Source organism: Platichthys flesus, chromosome 9 (genome assembly GCF_949316205.1).
Source record: "Platichthys flesus chromosome 9, fPlaFle2.1, whole genome shotgun sequence".
Classification (NCBI taxonomy): Eukaryota; Metazoa; Chordata; class Actinopteri; order Pleuronectiformes; family Pleuronectidae; genus Platichthys; species Platichthys flesus.
In genome coordinates this window covers 23,146,021-23,166,499 of record NC_084953.1, presented here as the reverse complement: position 1 = coordinate 23,166,499, position 20,479 = coordinate 23,146,021, and the positions used below count along the sequence as shown (strand labels likewise).

The following is a 20,479-nucleotide window of genomic DNA, read 5'->3' as shown; positions in this document are numbered from 1 at the left end:
GCCGCAAAGGGGACAGTAAAATGTCTTCAGTGAGTAAATGTGCAATATACACATAAGGAAATATGGAAATAGCAATAATATATGAAATGTAAACAGGATTCCTCGTTGATAGATATGTATTACTGTATCAACTCAGACTTCAACGTAATCTGGAATGAGGGCCCCCATGCTGCTGCACATTGCTCTGTTGACCCCCATGTGATATAAGCCTAGCTTGTAGTATCAACACTGTACGTATCGCCATTCTGTCTGCAATGTAAATGATTGTCACTGCTTTTAAAACTCATTCCAACTTCACACAAGTGAGAAGTGGGACCTGATGACCCAGCAGCAGGGGCCCCTGACCAGCCCGTGCACGCCGCTCTGGGGACCCTTTGCAGCGGCCACTCTCTCGCTCGGCTCAGCCTCCTCCCTCCAGGCCCCGCCTCCCGCACGAAGCCCTCCGCAGAAGAGGAGGCAGACAGAAGACAGTTTAAAACTCCGAGCCGGAGACGCTGTTTGTCCAAACTTTGTCAAACTGTCGCCTCAAGTTCGTCCTCAGCTCAGTGTTTTTTTTTATTCACCACTGGAAAAAAACAAAGGTTTGAAGAGGAGAAGAAGAAGAAGAAGGAGAGTGGGTGATATCCGCCTCCAGCAGCAGCGGAGCGACTACAAACTTTCTCCCCAAGTTGACTTCACAGTTCTCGGGAGACTCTTCACTGGGTACGTCCGCTCCTTTTCTACCAGGGCTACTAACACGTACTCACATGTTAGCTTGTTTGTAAAAGAATGCGGTTCATTCAGTGGCTGTCATTCTGTCAGAGTCGCCTGTGAGTGGAGTAACACACCGCATTTTCCAGTAAGCCCGTGTTTACTTCACCGCCCTTACATGCAGCTGAACATCTGGGTGAAGACATGCAGCCATCCTTCTCCTGGAGCTACGCGCTGTTAGCTAAAACTCACGTCAACACGCTCCTTTCTCCTGCCCAGGCTGGCTTATTAGAAAACAAACAGGTAAACAGAGGTGAACCTCTTTAGAGAGAGAGAGCGGCAGTGGTGTTCGGTGCAGCAGATCTGACTGTCAGTGGAAACACGCGCCGAGTTCATTTAAATGAAAGCCCCGTACCAGCACATGGAGATGGAGGCTGGTTGAAATGCTGCTGTGTGCGTTTGAGCCGCCGAGGTCAGTCTGTGATGCTGTGACTGGACGAGCTGGGCATCAATAGAAGCAGCTGAGTTTTGATGGATGAACTCAATAAGCACAACTCATCTGATGATGAAGTGATTGTAACCCTATAGAGCCCTGATTGACCTGCATCGACTTTATTACATTGGTCCTTTAGCTCTCTGTAGTATCTTCCCACGTTATGTCCATGATAACACATTCGATCGATCAACTGAGAGCTGCAACTTATCATTAGTTTAGCTATTGGTCAATCTTTTGATTAATTGTTTCGTTGCCCGGTCGATGTCAACAGTCCACAATCCTAAGTAGTTCAAGTTCATATCATACATGAGTAATGATGCTTTATTATGCATGGTAAAGTGAAACACGACTGAAAAGATTGAATGCAAAATATCTACAGATGAAGTATCTGTCAAGTAATTAATCAATTTATCAAGTAATCATTATGTCTCTAATTTAAGACCTTGTATATCAAGTAAGTAAATAAATAAGTTGATTTAATATTGCACAGAACCTTTCACAGAGCAAGTCACAAAGTGCTTCAGAGGAGAAGAGCTGCTATAGTGCAGTTAAACAATAAAAGAAAGAGACAAAGCATTTGCACAACAAAACAGACTGAAACCAATACAATCAATACTAAGATAGCTTATAAGAACATGCAGTTTGGTGGACTTTGTGACCAAAACAATCTGGTTTATTTATTTGTTTTACAGTCAGTCCCAGATATATATTACGGGTGCAGGCTCTGTGTGCATGGCAGCACAGCAGGACAATGTGCGCACCGTGCACTGGCATCACAGTCTCAACTCAGCCCTGGATGTTTTGAAGCATTTTCTTACCTGAAGGTGTTTGCGTGTGTGTGTGCTGACATTTGTGTGGCTCTGTGAGAATTAAGGCCGTGAGAAAGACTTGTAATCAGTCATCCAGAGCTGCATTTTTCTGATGGAAGGGGCGAGAGGATTGGTGGTTTGCCAGTTTGACCCGGCCACACATTCACACTGGAAGGGGAGAAAAAGCTCAGGCAGGATTATTCAGCAGGTCATCTGACCACGCTAACATGACTTATTACTGTATGAAAGTGGCTGCCTGATGAGTAAGTCTTACTCACGCACCACTCAATGCAGAGTGTAACACTGACGATACCTCAGCCTTTTGTTTTGCTGCTCCCTTCACTTATGGCTTTGTGATTATGGAAACACAGTGTAATCCCTCTGCATTCTACAACATTTAACTGCAGTTGCATGCATACGCAATGACTCGGATGAAAGCCAGGCCTCTAACACTGAAGTGACCACAAGCATGCAACTCGCTTTCAGTAACGTGTGGTACCTTCAGTCTGGGGTCTGCACGCGCTGATGTACTTTCCAGATCTTCTCTGGGTGAAATAGCGGCTTGGTTTAAGACGGTCAGGGTTGAGGAGAAGTCACATGAGGTGATTTTGACTTGTTGCTGCAACAAAACCGGGGCTACGGCACGCAGCTTTTGGTGTAAAACCGTCACGCTCAACTTCACGACAAGCTCCAAAAGTCTCTTGCGGTAAATCTTTCTAGATAATGAAACTGCTCTTTTAATCTTCTACCTCAATCTGAACCCTGTTCCAGTCTGAGACGCATCAGAGGAGTAAGAGGCTGTTTAGTTTCAGCCCCGAAAGTCACCTTCCTTTGCTTTGTCGCAGGTCTCACAGCAGAGTTTACCTTCGATTAGTCAGTGAGGAGGTGAATGTCAAAGAGGGACATAAATCAAACAGAGGTCACTGGCTCTCTCTCGCTAGCTGAAAGTGCAATATTTGTCATGATCTTCCAATGACTTCCCAGCTACCGCAGAATGAAAGGCCCTTTTTTCCTTTGCAAGCTGCTCTCGCCGCAGGGCGATGCACCTCAGTACCCTAGGCATCACTTCCCATACAGCCTGTGCATGAGTCGAGAGGTGCACATCTGTTTCTTCCACGTGGTTCTTTTACTCGTCACACTGGCAGCCTTTAACCTGTGAACATGTGCAACTCCTGTCACAGCACCTTCAACCACATGGTTCCGACGTTAGACGTGAGCTCCAGTTCCAGGCCTGTTGTATCTTATAGCATAAGATATACCTAAGAGTAGTAGTCTGCAGAGCTTTGTCTGTGGACCGATAACAATCAAGAATTAGAGTTTTAAAAGATATTTGTGTCAAATAAACCTGGCTCAAATTTTAGAACAGCTACTGTATTAGTTCCTATGTCTTTTTATTGTATATCTTTTTGAGTATGAAAGCATCTAACCTAGAATCCTATGTGTTGGTATTTCCTGTGGCAGCAGGTGACAACTACGGGGCGGCATTGCTAGGAGACCCGCTGACATCTTTCATGGCGCGTTCTATTAACCAGAGCGTGTCATAGCCTCAGAAAGACGATGGATGTTGATAAAAGATTCTACACAATGTTAGTTTTTGCTTGTGCTTTCAGCACCTACTCAGTGTTATGCTGGGCCAACGTAATATAAAGAGGGGGTGTAGTGAGCATTAGTTGTGGCTCCTTTCTCCAACAGATGTGTTGATGGTAATTTATCAGACTTAACAGCAACAGGCCTGCACCCTCGAATCACAAATGGCACCATAAGGGATGGCTGGTTTACTGACTGTGTGGCTGCTGGAACCACAGTCACATACCAGGCAATTTTCTGTGGTCGCCCCCACATGGATATTGCACCAATCAAATTACAGCAGCAGCAGCGTCAGCTGTAACCAAAAAAGTTACACCCTTTAGGGAAAACTAATCTAGACAGAAATAAATTAAACTGCTGTTTCTTCTTTTTGATATACTAGTGCCCGTTTTAAAGGTTCAGTGTGTAAGCTGGAAAATAGTGATGTTTTCACTAGTGCGTTTCATCTAAATCGGACAAATTGTTGTTTTCTTTACTCCAGAATGAGCTCTTGATATTTAAATACTTTATATTTACATCAGGAGCGGGTCCTCTCTACAGAGGCCAGCACGTTCTTTAGAGTAGCCCAGACTGGACAAACTAAACATCTTTTGAGTTTCTATGACAACTTAAGGCTACCACAGGTTCTTTTTCATGTTTGGAAGGGGAGGGTGAGGTGAGGGGTATGCAACATGAAACTTCACCACCAGATGTCACTAAATCTTACACACTGAACCTTTAAACCTGCCTATAGGAAATTTGTGTTATATCTTCGGAGCTACTTCCGAATGATTCCTTGTCATTAGTGAGTCCTCCTCAAACATTTTTACAATAAACTGTCTATTTTGTTTGTGTGCTGGATGTTATTTGGAGAGCTTTTTTATTAACAGTCCATGGGGCAGAGTTAAGGTATAAAACTTTTTTTTCATCTTATCTGGTCTATCTGCCAACAAGATTTTATAGTCAGTGTTTTTCACAAATTGAAACTGGATTTGTTTCATGACTATTCAAGTATATGGATTATATATACACGTTTGAATTGTTGACTCAACTGCTGTTATTCTTAATACAGTACCACAGACAGACGTTTGCGGAATTAGTTGGTTGATTTTGATCCAATAAGAACACAAGTCATAAAATAACATTTAAGTTTCAGAATCTTTATCAGTTAAATCAGTTGTCACTTCATTGCGCACATGTTCAAAACATAGTTTGAATTGGTTATAAACTCTCTCCAAACTGAATAATAGTAACTTGTAATTCATGGCAACCAGTGTTTGGAGTCAGATTACTGAGGTCAAAGCTTCAGATGAGGTCATGCTGATTAGCTTGGTGGTATTAAGCTTCTTACCCAAGACCCCACTCGAGCATCCAGTGTTGCCTGAAGGCCAAATTATACTCGTGTTGCACGGACGCATGCATGCCGATTTGTCCGCCAGATATAGGCTATGAGGAGCCGGAGTGGCGATGTAAATAAACATTCGACGAAGAAGAAGACGTCTCTTCTTTGTGTGTTTTGTTTTCGAAAAAAAAAGTTCTGGCGGTGAATTGTGTTGTGCAACACGTTTAGGAAGCATAAACCAAAACGGATCCGTCGATGCAGCTGCGTAGCCTTCCGCGGTTGCAGTCGCAGGACTATAATTAGGCCTCAGTGAAAGTGTGTTGATAACCTGTGGCATGTTCAAATGTGTTTCACACCCAGCAAGCCAGCAGCCGTCCCACCCTGCTCACACACTCTGAGCAGCAGGAAGGTGTGTGTGTGTGTGAGTGTGTACCACGGCCCTTTGAAGCATATATGTGACCCCCCCCAATTAACCCAACCGGATTAATCCACCAGTCTCCAAACTGCTGCAACTCATGTCTCATCTCATCATTGTCCAAGCTCATGACCTCCTGAATCTTCAGGTTGACTTTCTCTAATTTTGTTCACTTTGCAGCTCGAGCTGGAAGCTGACTTCCTGTACGCCACTTCATAGAGAGGGAAGTCCTTGTGGATGAAAGCAGGAGAAAGGCCTGTTCATCAACTGTCCTCACGCTGGAAGCTGCAGGATAATATCAATATGGCCTTAAGATCCCCCATACCTGTGTTACTTCTTGCAATATGTTGCCTAGCATCTGCAGGTAAGTTTCTCTCACTGCTTCTGTTTATGAAAATAATGCTCTTAACAGATTCATGTGACGGTTGTTTACAGCAAAAATCTTGGTTTTGAGCCAAAGTCCTACCCATTTAAATGACACTGATCAGATTTTGCATGTGAATATACACATGCATTTTGTGACCAATCACTTTTGAACCTGCTTTGGTTGCCGGGCAGTAAACAGTCCATGTGGAGAGCAAACAAGGCAGAACACATTGACTGAAATGTACTAGATATCAGTTTTTTTTTAAATCCGGATTCATATGCACATAGCTGTAAATATTAGCTCAAATGTTGTCTGGACCTAAATTCTCTACGAAAAGTATCACTGTTTGTTTTTTGTGTGGATAAACGTTCGACTCATGATGAAAGGAAATGTGATCGGACTAAAAACAGTGTAATCTTGTTTTAATCCCTTTAATAGTTTTAGTTTTGGATTGACTGACTGACAGACTTTGCCATAGTGCCCTACTGCTAGTATGGCTAAAAACAGTATTAATATGCTACATTCTTATTCAATGTAATAGCCTAAGGATTATGTTATTTTCATTGTCACAGAAATGTAAATGTGCCAGAGTTAAAATGCCAATGGTGTAAACAGAGGTTGGCACCAGGGGAACCACGTTGGCTTTGGCCTTTTTTTTATATAATTAGGGAAAAAATTGCATCAAGTCTACGACAATGATGATTTTATTGAATTTAATGTTTTCATTATTGCAGAAAAAAACTTTGATTTTCAGTTTCTGGTGAGAAGTTTGGCTGTAGGCATATCTGCATTGACCAGAAATGGGTGGAGTTAGAAGTTGTGGATTCGGCCTTGAGGTGTAATAAGAAGAGCTGTCACTGCTGTAACATTCACATTGGCTTCAAAATCTAATGGCGGTTTCTGTAGCTTAGTAACGACCAAAATATAACTAAGCCCCATGGTTTGATGAAAAATCAGTTGGGCTACAATCTGGCGGGACCTGCACTGAGAATTTTGTACATTCCTCAGACTGTGATACGCTCTGTTTACAGAGACTGGTTTTACAATGTATGACTTTGGATTTGAACTCGCTCCAGCTTTAATCTGCAACATCCCGTGTAGTTTTTCTGTGGTAGCACAGGAATAATGACCCAGTAGGATGCATGCTGCATAACAAGCTCTACATGAAAAAGTGCGGTTCGCATTTTTCATGCATTCAGTCGGATTCCTGTCAAAGGTTATTATTTCAACAGTTCTTCTCCATCCTCTGGAGCTTTGAACCGCACTCCAGAGAGTTGACTTTTACTCAAACAATAGCAGCGTAGTCAGTATGTGCTGTGGGTAGAGCAAACATAATTTCTCCCACAATACCAGGATCTCCAACACAATGAAGTCGCATATGAAGTTTTCCTCTAAATTCTTCCTCATAGAGCAAGAAGCATTGTTGTACTTTGTCACAAGGGACAGATATTTACAGTTAGATGACCAAATGCCCCTTCCTCCAAAGTGCACTGGCAGAAAGTGTGCGTAGTGATGTATGGTCTAATCTTCAGACGCTCCTGAGTAAACCAAACACTTAATTTGTGAACAAGTAAAATACAGATGAACACATTGAATACATTCTTACATTCTTCCATTTATTTGGCAAAATTAACATCTTTGTATACATCACCAATACAGATAATTTTCACCTCTCCTCTCACTCTCTCTCTTATTCTATCTATTTCGATTTTCTCGCAGCATCTGTGTAAACAGTCACATCTGCCCCTAAAACTTGTCAGGAGAGCTCTTACGTAATGTTTAGATTAGTCTGCAATGAGTCTTCTCTCAGTGTAACGCAATCCAGGATCTGGGCCTCCTCCCATAACTCTTAAAAGTCAGACTGAGAGCACCTTGACGTCCATATTTCAAGTATTTGGTCTGCTGCTTCACTCTACTACTTTTTGGTGTTTTATAACTCCCCCCCACCATATCCTTACCACAATTTTGTGGCCGTCTCTCACCAGCTTGCCAGAACGGGTATTTTATGAAGGACACTGTATATTGTGGAACTTCGGGCTGACCGTGGGTTTTGCAGGAGCCATGCCAGATATTACAATTCAGGCACTAGCCAGAAACAGCTCCGGCAGGATGCTGGTCATACTGGCATAACGCTGGGCTGATCGCTCACTGAAAAACAAACCAGTGTTATTGAGTGCTGCAGAGCATTTGCCTCCTCTTATAGACTTTCCCCGTTTTAGTCATTTGGCAGCTTGATGAATGATGAAGCAATCAGAGTGAATCTTTCTTTAGCTATTCATTGTTGAACCACATAGTCTTGCATTGGGATTGTGGAACTAAACAATAGCTGGAAAAAGGAATTGAATGTAGCTCGTATTAACAAACCATATGTTTAACTTAAGAATTTTAACCGCTCTATTTTACAGTAAACAACTTTCTCTCCGTCTGCGTTTTTGTATATTCTTGGCAGACAATAGTCAACGTGATGCCAAAAGTGGTTGCAATGTTTTTTTCCTCCCATAGTTGAGCAAAAGGTCCGTCTCTATACCCACAAGTCTTTCTTAGGGCCAGTCAGAGGGGGGACTGCCAAAAGGCATTGTGCAACCCCTGTAATCTGAGAGGTGGGAGAGCAAGGGGGAGGAGAGAGGTAGGCGCGGGCGTGGGGCGCCCGGTCCAAATCGACACACTCCACTCACGTACGACGTGCCAAACCGACAAAGTCCCTTCCAGCACGCTAAACCAGATGTTGCTTCATGAGAGGAGCTGGAGCGGCGCAGCACAGAGGCTGTGTGCTGCTAGGCAGAGTGGTTGGGATGTTTACATAGCAACAGGAGTCCTGAGCGTGTCTAATTACAGGTCTGCTCTCCCCCGCGATGATGCCTTTATCTCAACAGCCCTGTCAAGGAGGAGGCAGCCATTCTGCCTCTGACCGTTTATTTAACGTACTTAATAAATGGAATATCCCAGTTTAATTAAAAGCAGTGTATAAATTGAATTATGGAGTATTTACAAACTGCTTTACTTCATCTCACTCACTTTTTAGTTTCACACACACACACAAACACACATACACACACACACACACACACACACACACACTTGAATGAGCTTCAGCAGAAAGGTCTCATATCTCACGTCCAGGTCCATCGTTCCTTGTCAAAGTGACTCATATGCAAATAAGCTGGAGTAAACCAAATCCAGCCCCTTTTTTTCTCTATCTCTCCGTAGTTCCAGTAAGAAGGCGTATAAATAATTTTGCTCAGAGCCAGTAATGAGAGACAGCTGGGGTGATCGTGCGTTTTCCATTGTGTTTCATTGCCCTGTAAAAAAAATATAAAAAAGAAAAAGAAAGGAAAAGCCATCGGAGCAGAGTTGGAGTAAGAGAGTGATGCAGAGTGTGACTTCATTGAAGAATGAGAGAGTTATAATAAAAAACTGAACTACCTCTGTTCAGTTAACCTTTGATAAGAAAATGTTGCTCTATAAGGTTTTAATGCTTGAGGTTTATACAGCTAGTGTGAGTTTACACTATAAGAACTTGCGTTGCCTAATCACTTTGCAAGTCAACTTTTGAGTGCATGACTCTATCTCAACAACAGTCCTAATATGGGATGCTAAGTGACGGCTTCCAGGTGGTGGGTTTCATCAGACCAGACCCTCGCAGGGCCTCACCTTCTGCACTCCATTTCCACCAGATGAGCCCTGCTGAAAGGCCTTGTCACAATTTTTTATGAGCTTCTGTCCGAAAAAATGACAGAGGACCCTTCTCTGAGCCTTCATCTGCTTGTTTATCAAAGTTTGATTTCAGATATGAAATATAGACAGAAGCGTGAGTGTGAATGGTTGGTTGTCTCTGTATGTTTGCCCTGTGATGGACTGGCAACCTGTCCACGGTGTACCTTACCTTTCTTGGTGATGTTAGCTGGGATTGGCTTCAGCTCTCTGCCCAGTGACTCTCAAATGATAGAGCGGTATAGAGAATGGATGGATTGGTGCACTCTCTCTTCCTGGAAGCATACTTCATACACAAAGAATTGTAGCATTTAATAAGTCATTCTTCTTCTTTACTCTCGCCAACCTGAAGACGAAGAAGACCGGTGGCCTGTAGCTCCCTTTCAGCCTGTGTGAAAACACCGTCTGCCTTGCCCTTTTCACCTTTCTGGCTCCCTCACACTGGGCTCACACACTGGCACAAAGGCCGGACATTGTTTCACTCTTTGCTTCTCTGTCGATGGCAACATGCTGCTTCTCAGAGGCCCCTAATATCACATCTGAGTGATGAGGAACGAAGGCATCTTCCTGGATTGTCATTTGATTGATGTCAAAGAATGTACTTGATTTAGCAAAGTCGTCTGTGCACGCTGAAGTGGTTGTATGATGTGTTTAAAGGTTCAGCTTTGTTCAGTAGCTGTCTGTAGAGCTGACTGCTAGTTAAATTAAAAAAAATATACATAGTGGTGCCTCGCAAAAACAACTTTGGCCATGTAGACAGTAGGGCTGAATGATTTGGGGAAATAATCTAATTGCGATTTTTTTCCCCAAAAATTGCGATTGCGATTTAATATGCGATTCTTTTCTCCCCAAAAAAACATAATGAATGATTTAAATATGACCAACACAATATTAGATATATTAACTGTACAATATTCTTTCCCGCATTTTTATTTAACTGCTCATTACAGCAACAAGAAAAACAAATCAGTGTGCATTTAAGTAATTTAATCAAAGTCATTGTAAGTATAAACACAAGGATTGCACTTTCCAGTGTTGGGAAGTTTGAAAACGTATTCCGTTACAGAATACATGCCCAACCAATTTGAGTAACGTATTCTGAATAGGTGGATTACTTCCATATTGAATTTATTTTTATAAGTGTTGGAAAGCGGCGTTGTTATAGTCAGTGGAGCAGCAGCAGTTTAAGCTATGTGTCCGCGGATGCGGCGAGCCAGCTGGATGTGCTGGAAGGGCAGCGTGCGGATCAGCAGCTCCGTAGATCCCCGTTCATGTCCGGGTGGTCGTGCAGCGGTATGGAGGCGCCGGGCCTCAGCAGGAACACCCCCATGCTGAACACCACCGTCTCGCAGATGTGCATGTAGGGGACCGGGGGGCCCCGCCGCCCCGGAGCACGGCTGGCTTTTCCGCGGAGTGATTTTCAGGTCCGCCGCCCGCACCGCGGTCAGCAGCGGCATGAGCTCGCTCTGTGAGTCCGCCACGTCGGCCGAAGACTTTAGAACCTTGTAGGTGATGCAGGCTTGCTTTGCTATCTTCTGGATCAGAGGAGTTTTGTGGTCCCGCGGCACTCTTGCTGCGGGTGAGGACAGTAGCCCAGAGCCCTACTCTCTTTCGCACGTTTTAATCGCGCACGCTGCGATTAGAAAATCGCGTTTTATCAAATCGCGATTTTATCGCAAATGCAATTAATCGTTCAGCCCTAGTAGACAGTGTGCAGGGCATAATTAGCAGTACATAGTTTTGAATCTGTTGTTTCAGCAACTCACAGAATTTACATTGAGTAGCCTCCGCTAATGGCACAGTCACCAGCTTAAACACCTTTCACAGCTGTTATTTTGTTCAAACAAAACTGAAAAGTTCAATGGTCTGGACCAAACAAGGTAGGTGTGAAAGCGCCTTAAGAAAATGTGAGTCTGAGGAGATGTCCATCAACTAGAGGGTTGTCAATCTTCCAGTCCACATGCTGAGGTGTACCTGTAGTGTTACGTGATTTGAGTATTAAAACTAGAAATGCGCTGTATAAATCCAGTCCTTTTGCCATTACATTTCATCTTGTAATTTGTAATAAAAATACCAGCTTTTGCAATTTTTTTATTGCATTCTTTCAAACTGTGGTTTTGATGTAAAACATCTCACTGTTAAGCTTTAAGAGTGGAGCTTTGGAGTGTTGCGTAGGCTTTACAACATGTTTTATAACCTCTGTTTTTTATAACCTTTTATAATTTTCTGACTCATAGATGGTAATTTAAGTATTTTTCAGTTTATTAATTGAACTTATTCCCTTATTTCTGTCAAATACCGTGATGTACCATATTATACATCAATGACTGATGATTGATATGCACTCGAAGCAGCGGGACAGACATTTGTGCCTTAGCCATGTTTATTCAGGCACTTCTCCTCCTTGTTCTTGGTTAGCTGATGCCAGCTCTTAAGCAGTGATGGAAACATGCATCTTAATTTCTTCTACTTCTTTATTTGTATATGTCTATACAGTGACGCTGCACCTTTTCCAGTGCAATGTTATGACATTCAACGACATTCAACTGACGTTGGCGCATAAATAACCATGATTGTTTGTGTATGTGTACATTTGAGAACAAATAGCAACAGCAAATGTTTCCCCTTATCACGCAATATGTTTCACGGTAACACCACGGTCCTTGGTTCTTTCTCTTTTGTTTGTTGTATTTTCCACCTCTGAACTTGGTTTCTGGAGCATTCGTAGCATTGATTATGATTCACCATGAACACATGTATCTCTCCCAGGGTCTGAGATATTAGAGGACTGTATTGAGAAATACACCTCGCAGGGAGGGTCCAACATTTGCTCTCTTTCAAAATGAAAGCCAAGAAAAATAAAACTTTCACTTTCCAGTTTTATGTCTTTAAAGGAAAAGAGTCAATCGCCTTTTATTTAGCGGGTGTACCTGCATTTAAAAAAAAATATATATATGTTTATTCAAAAGAGGTGCTCCTTTCGTTCTATATCAACCTTCACTTGTCCTGGTAGTGACAATAAATCATTTGGATCTAGTTGTTCTCTCATAAGCAATCATTCATGTTTTACTTTCCTAAATAATTGAATGCATTGTAAACACTTGTTTTAGTTTACTGAACTGTACCATTTGTTCAGTTGGTCTCATCCATTCACTATTTTCTGGTTAAACACACTCATTCAGTTCTTGTTTCCCGACTGCGCTGACGTTTTTCTTCTTTAATAATATATAATATATAGGTCCAGACAGCACATGTCAGCACCCATCAGTAAAGACATATATCGGTAGCACATTCAGTAAAGTCTTAATTCATATACACACACTCTGGATCTCTCCCAGCGGTCTCACTTTACACAGTGGCTCCTGTGTTCCTCTGGGAATAGCCTTGTCATACACCTCTTCAAAGCCCTTTGATTTACTGTATGTCTACTTTGAGAGGTAGAGAGGAATGTTGCCACTCCATCTTATCTGCTCGTAGGTTCATCTGCTGCTTGTAATTAGTTAAGATGTATTTTTCAACTAAGGTTGATGGTTTATCAACAGGTGCCCACTCTGTCTGTCACAGCTGATGAACAATAGCCAGGCTTACTGTCAGTAATGGAAAGTGTTTCATATTGTTCAAAATTAGTCCTTTACAAATCAACCTACTGCCATTACATGCAAGACCACAGGTCATTTTACAGTTTGATTGATTTATTTGCTGAAATCTCTGTAACTGACTAGCTACTAAACTCCATATCGAATAGGCTCCATTTCAATCAAATTGTTTATTTGCTAATCCATCTCACTTTCAATTCATCCCGTGCCCTCAAAACCCTGCCTAGGATTTTGCCTTCAGGCCATAAATAGGGGGCCGGTGTAGCTGAGGAGACAGAGCAGTTGTTCTCCAAACACAAGATTGGTGGCTCGGATCCCAGCCCATGCCAAAGTGTCCTTGGGAAAGTCTCCCCACCCCCCCCTTCCCAAAAATGGCCCCCAACGAATGCTAATTGCAAGTAGCTTTGGATAAAAGTGTCAGCTAAATGACCTGCATGTAAAATAGGCTGCTGCATCATCTGGCTAAGAAAGAGCCAGAAGCAGAAGACGATAACGCCACTCAGAGAGCACATACCTCTACCAAGACTGATCACCATAATGCATATACATCAGATACATACCAACAACTTAAACACAGGCAAAATATCCATCGTCGATTTTTGAAAGGAATATTTGTTACTTTACAGTAACTGAATAAAGGTAACTACCCTAAAGATACTTCCGTTGTTTCATAAAATACAGATCATTTGCTGGGCCTGCACCTCATTTCACCTGCTCTAACCCTTTTCATCAAAAATAATTGCATTATTTGTTGAGAAATTCCAAAATAATTGAAAAACAACATTAAAGAAAGTGACAACAAAATTCCTGTATCCACCCCCATAATTGAATCTGCTCCAAAAGTAAATTGGTTCTTTCTTTGCCACACCCCACCCATCCACTAAGTTTCAACATAATTAGTTCAGTAGTTTTCACATAACATACAAACAGCAAAGCAAACTTTACCTCCTTGGCAGAGGTTAAAAAGGACTTTAAACATTTTTGGGGAAAACCAAGGACAGGTATGAAGTTGGTGTCTTGTTCAGTCTAAATCACATGCACATTCCTGCTACGGGCATGTAGTTCTCTGCAGACATGCAGAACTTTGTAACACCGGTAGCTGAGAAGAGAGCCACGCATTTCTAATCTTTAAACTGTTGGTTTGTCTCTAAGGAAATCAAATCATTGAAACCCCTGAGTTTTCCTTTAGCTATACCGTATAGCCATAATTTCTTTGTTTGTTTTTGTTATTCTGTCATTAGGTATTCACAATTAGTTATTTAAAAGATCATTAGCCATTTTTCCTTGACTGTTTCCCCTTTGCTTCCCTCTATGTTCTGTGTCTTACATACATATCCATACTTGTATTTGCGTCAAATCTCCCACACAAATGAAACACAACCCATTGAAGCTGCTGTTTTTTCACAGTTTTTTCAATCGCATGCCATCTGACAAGACCACGATAGATGGATCTACCAACAAAGTGTTTGGGTGATATGGAGTTACGGATAGGTTTGGAGGATATCAGACGTTAGATTTTACTGTTTGAAAGGGAGAGTTTACGACTTCCCTGATGGAGTCCGGGCTAACCCCTGCCCTCCCCCCTTCATCCCATTCCAGCTTCCTCCTCTCATGCCTCCAATTTTACAGTCCAGAGATAAATCCTTTCATAAGCCCAGCCGATGAAGTGAACTTACACTACCCTTATGAAGGGCTTTGCTCACTTCCTGTAGTAGTGGCTTCAGGTTCAGGGGGGAGTGGGCTGTGCTAATGTCAACACTGCAGAACGAGTTATTCTTTAGTCCAAAGCCCCTTAGGATAACAATAGCAGGCAGAATATTACGTTCCCTGAACTGGTCTGCATGGTTTTTGGTTCATGGGAATCGTGCCCTGCAGTAAAAAAAAAAAAAAGTCCAGAGGATTCATGTAATCCTGTGCTTCATAGGGGAACTGGGATAAAGATAAGATATAAAGCACATTTTTGAAACAAAGAGGCCCTTTTCTTCTACTTTGTATTTATTGTAATTAAATTGGCCTTATTATATCTGTCCATTATTGAAAAAGTATATTCCATATGCATTAAGTTTCATTATTGTCTTCCTCATAGTTTTTCTCATATGTGGTATTATGACATTGGTTTTTACGAGGCATGTGTTGACATTAGTGAGGCTATCTTGACTGTCCTGACTGAAGAAACACAATTGGCGTGCTTGCCGCAGAACACTGGGAAACTTGACATGTGAGGATGTGTACACACACACGGAGGGAAGGTTCTGTTTGTTTATCTTCGGAAATGGCTTTGTGGGAATATCAGATTTGTCCCTAACTGGCACACAGGCTTACATCACTTCCTCTACCCAGCTCTTGGCTCAGTGCCCCGATGTGGAGAACAACAAAGTACATTCTCTGGAAACAGATGCATTTATCTCTTGTAGGGCCTAAGATACCAGAGGACGGTACTGATAAGTGCACCTCGCAGGGAGGGTCCAACATTTGTTCTCTCTACAAAATTAAACCCAATTTTAAACACACCATCCACTTTTCAGTTTTATTTCCTGAATATGTACCCTTTATTTTAGAGTTTGACCAGCATATAGGGAAGTTTATAGTTTACTTTAGTTAAGTTCATTCATGTCAGTTTAATCCAAAAAACAAAACTAAACACTACTAGTATTTCCCTCTGAATTCATTAAATCTATGGTGGTAACAGGGGTGCATGCACATGTGCATGAAATGCAAATATAGGTAGTGACAGGTAAAAGATACGTTATTGTGTGAGAGAACGAACTGCATTGCAGGCCACAACTGCAGAACTCATAGTTTGAACTATGAGTTCTGACTTTCTGCGTGGACAGTAAATACATAATGGAACATAACACAAGCACACGGTAACCCCATCAACTTCACTCGATATGGTCATACCTTTTCATTATGTTCATGATACATTTTCTTAAATTGAATATTATTTGAGCATCATTTTAAATCCTTGTCAAGAGAGTTCCAAAGTTTGAATATATATTAACAGAAATACACTTCTGCTTTAATGTGATGTGTGCATATGTACTTTAAACTTCCTTCTACGATCCTCGTCACTTGTCAGTTTGTTAGAGCATTACAAACCGATAACAGCATTGTTCCTGTAATGGATGTGGGCCATCTATTTAAAAGTCCTAAAATAATTGTAGTTCAATCCTACAATAACAACCTCCGACGAACTGCAAGACAACCAGTAGTCTGCATCATGTCAATTCACATTCTGATTACTAAATTTTGAAAAGCTTCTATTCTGAGAGGTGTAAATAGGAAAGCAGGACTTTTGATCGGCTTTTGTATGCGTTACACTTGTCTGGAGTAAATGTGTCTTGGATTTAACTGAATTAAAAATTGGTGCCTTATATCCCAATGGAGGTCAGAGTCCACAAGTAGCCTGCCAAAGACAGTGAGTAGTGTCTGATGACATCACTGCCTGGACTTTACACTGTTTAAATATATCAAAAGTCATTATTTATTCAGTCTCTCCCTCTTTAATATGGATTTACTATGTTTACTTCCTGACTTACCCCCGACAGTATCACATTCAAGTCTAAATTTGTTTTAGGCAGTGGACAGTTTAATCATAGAATAACTTAATTAAATCTCTTCACAGAAAATAAATTCCTCTTGCATGTGATGTTATAATGCCATATCATCTCTTATTGTTTCTTTTACGAAAACTGTGTGTATATCTGGTGCTGATCCCCACATTACTGAAATATTTAACTAGGGGCAGTTGAGAGAAAAATGTGTAAGTTGCATGTCATGTTTCATATCAAATCCTTTACGAGAGGTGGTGGTCTAGTGGCAGAAACTTGGACTATGGGCAGAGAAGGTCTCTGGTTCGTCTCTGGTTCGACTCCACGGAGAGACAACAAAAAGATGAACCTGGATTGATCTGTCCAAAAATCCAAGAGTCTCCCTACCCTGTCTAGTGCCCCTGAGCAAGGCACCTTACTCCCCCAACATCTGCTCCCCGAGCGCCGTAAATGGTCGCTCACTGCTCTGTGTGTCCTGCACCAGATGGGTCAAAAGCAGAGGTTAAATTTCCCTACCTGCATGAGTGTGCCTTTGCATGTCTGTGCATGTGTTTGGGATAAATAAATGCATCTAAAATCTACTTGCCGTGTAGAATGAGTCACATTATGGAACCCAGGTCGTGAACTGTGCAGGAATGAACCACCATTAAAGAAAATATAGTAAAGTCCAAATAAAGCTAAAGAAATGAATCCTATGAAAATTTTAAGTTGAAATTCGGTGAATGGCTGTTTAGGATAATTTCACCTGCTTATAGCATTTTGGACTTTATCCACACAATTTCAATTACTTTTACAACCGATATGTAAACAGACAATTCAACTTCTTTCATTTTACTCTTCATTTAACATTTCAACTGCTTTCAGCATATATGTCAAGGTACAACGTACGTAGTTCCAGAAGTAAAAATTGCCTTCATTTTTTTTAATAGATATTTTGATTATCAGCCATAATATTTTAACCATCCAAAATAGACTTAACACAAGCTTTGAGATTTTGAAGCTATGTTAAATGCTTCTGTAGAACCCACAAGTCTGTATTATATCAAATGCATTTTAAGAAAAATATTCGCAATTTCAAGAAGTACTACCCAATCCACAATCCTCAGGCTCAATAGTGATGTGATGTCTTTGATTGGTGGAGCTCGCTGTTACCATTGAAATGTATACCACAACCACGAAATTCTGTTGATGATGATCAGTTTGTTGAGCATTATCACGCTAGGGTATTATGCGCTATATCAAATTAAATATACATACATACATACGGGCTACAATATACTGCAACATTGTGTTAACAACAAAGTTCAATTCAAGAAGATATATTTTACTACAGATCTAATGTTATATGGTAACGAATCATCTCGTAACTGATTTGCCTGGTTCCAGGCAGGTTCCACTCTGTTTATATGGATTGTCTGAACCGTCAATGGAGAAAATGAATGGGAATTTCAGTTCAGGAACCGTAGCTGTTCTAAAAGTGGGTAGTCACTGTTACTCTTTCTCATGTTTTTTATCAAACACTGAAAATATAATGTGTTATAGCTATAGTTTTATTATGGTAACCAGTAGGTTAAAGACTATCACCTAAAAGTAGCTCAGGAAATAATCCAGCTCGAGTCATTTTAACTTCCTGTGCTCACCTAGTGAGCTGAGGGTGAAAGTTGCGATGGAAATTTATGTCGTTTTTATCCACCTCGTAAGATCCCTCTGTTTTTTCACTTTCACAAGTGAAACCACAACATCTTTTTTTCTGTCACATTTGGCTTCATGCACATGCGGCATTCGTCATAGTTGCCTGTCCCTATGGCAGATATTTTGAAGACCTAATTTTCAACAGTTAGTAAAATCCAGCCTGTGCTATGACAGCAACAAGACGGTCTTCTCTTTGTCTTTACAAGAGCAGATTTAATGTTGAAGGCCCCTTCATGTTTGTCCCACTTTATTTCGGACAGTGTCCGATAACAAGCATCTTTTAATTTATGCCTGATCTATTTCTCATAATTTGTTTGTCAGCTTTCAAAATGCCCCCTGTGAGTCACATGAAAACACAACAGACTGTTGGCGCGTCAGTAGGTGGCACCCAGTCTAGTTCAGATTCGCTTTGTTCACAAGTTTCAAATCTTCCCCTTGTTTAAACAATGTCAGAAATCCCAGCATGCACATCTAAAATGGCACATCTGAAGGTATGAAAAAAGCACAACGAATCTCCATGAGGCAGTTTCTGAGACTCTGAACAGACTTCATTTGAAATGTTCAATTACAATACAAAAAAAGGAATGATCTGGGCGATGATGTGATGTTGATGCTGAGTCTGTTGGGTCGGATCAGGACCTGGTTGTCCTGTTAACTTTTGGTCCTGATGCCTCAAATGCTGTTGATTTAACCTGACACAGACAGTCCAATGAGAATGAGACTTACGAATGTCAACAAGATTAATTCAGGATTTAGGTTATTGTACTGTCAGTATGGTCTGGTGGCCTTGGTTGGCTTGGTTGAGATTGATCGGATCATTTACCATATAATATCTCAGGTATCATGAGTCAGATCTTTGGGAAATTAATCATCCAACCACTTTATTCCTGTATTTTCAAAATAATGTTAAGCTCCAAAACTTTGCTGCAAATAGCCATATTTTTGTAATGGATCATTTTCATTTAATTTGCTGCGGTTTGGAGATATTAGTTTCTAGCTTTCAACGATATAGCTGTATAATTTTGTACTGTGGTACAAAATTACGGTGGTAATATACAAAGAGCCTATAAGGATCCAACTTATTTTTTTGGGGCATACTTTATTATAGGATGTAGTTCGGGTTACACTCTCAACTGCTGCAATATTTTTTTATAAAGTTGTGTCTCTGAAGACGCTTAATAAATCTAAGAGATTACTGTTGCAGCTGGAGAACCAGATTTACCGTCAGATTGTGCTGTATATTTCAAGTTAAGGATGTATTTGTGATGTGTCGTCTACAGTGTGTCTGGTAGGCTCAAGTTGGACTTGTTTTTCTGGCAGAGTGAACAACAGTTTCTCTCATTCCTCTGCTGTGGGCGTTTGGCCTGGCCAGCTAAAAGGCACTAGTGGCAGCTGGACAGGACATACTCTGTGCTCCATCGATGACCAGGGAAAAAGAAAAGGTGGCTCTAGTGGAGGGGAGACAGTAGTGGGGTTGAAAAACAGACAGACAGACAAGGTGACAGAAGACACAAAGCTGTGGCAGGGCCAACAGATGTGAGCTTTTCTTCCTCCACAACTTTGTCCTCTTTCCGTGGAGGTTGTAAGATAATGACAATGGCATATGTGATGGATTAGAACTCAGCTGGTTTTAAACTTGATAGAGTAGCTGAATGAGTAGTGGAAGCTATTGTCTGTTGCTTTGTTTTTTCTATTGCCGCACTTTTTTTTATAACTCATGATTTAGTCATTTGCAATGGATGATTTGTGATCGTTTAGAGTAAATATAAATTAATCATTTTCAAATAAATGAACTCAGTTTAGTTAAAAATGAAAATTTTTGCTTTTTTCGGCTTCCTATTTTTTAATTACACCGAGCATCTATTTCTGACACTGTCCAGGCTCTGATCTTCACAAAGATGGTGTGATTCATCCTCTGGGGTACATGAATTACAAACTTGGGTGAGATTTTTTAATCTTGAACAAAGTACACAGACTAATTTCAGACTAATGTTGCCTTTCACCAACTTGGCAAAATGAAACATTGAATGTCGTTCTATTCTGTCAGTGAGGTACCCTTTCTATTTTTCCTTTTCTGTTGGATTTTTTAGCCATTAAAAATCAGATCACTGCCCAACAAGTTCTGTAATCTTTTGGATGTCTCCCAGGGAGAGCTGCATTTTTCTTTGTTTTTCTGGCAGTAGTTTGTTATTCTCCATGTGTGAGGGGAAAAAGTGAGCTGTCGTGCCCTCAGACCTGTTTGTG

The 20,479-nt window shown here is 41.1% G+C and overlaps 1 protein-coding gene across 2 annotated transcripts in view; it reads left to right on the top strand.

The window, feature by feature from the left end:
* Positions 1-461: 461 nt before the first annotated feature.
* tgfbr3 (transforming growth factor, beta receptor III) overlaps positions 462-20,479 on the top strand; it is a 66,633-nt gene continuing 46,615 nt past the window's right edge. For both annotated transcript variants that reach the window (XM_062395456.1, XM_062395455.1), the window contains exons 1-2: positions 462-702; positions 5,499-5,682. In XM_062395456.1, the coding sequence (XP_062251440.1) occupies positions 5,556-5,682 (127 nt within the window). In that variant the 5' untranslated portion in view covers positions 462-702; positions 5,499-5,555. The remainder of the gene's footprint in view (positions 703-5,498; positions 5,683-20,479) is intronic.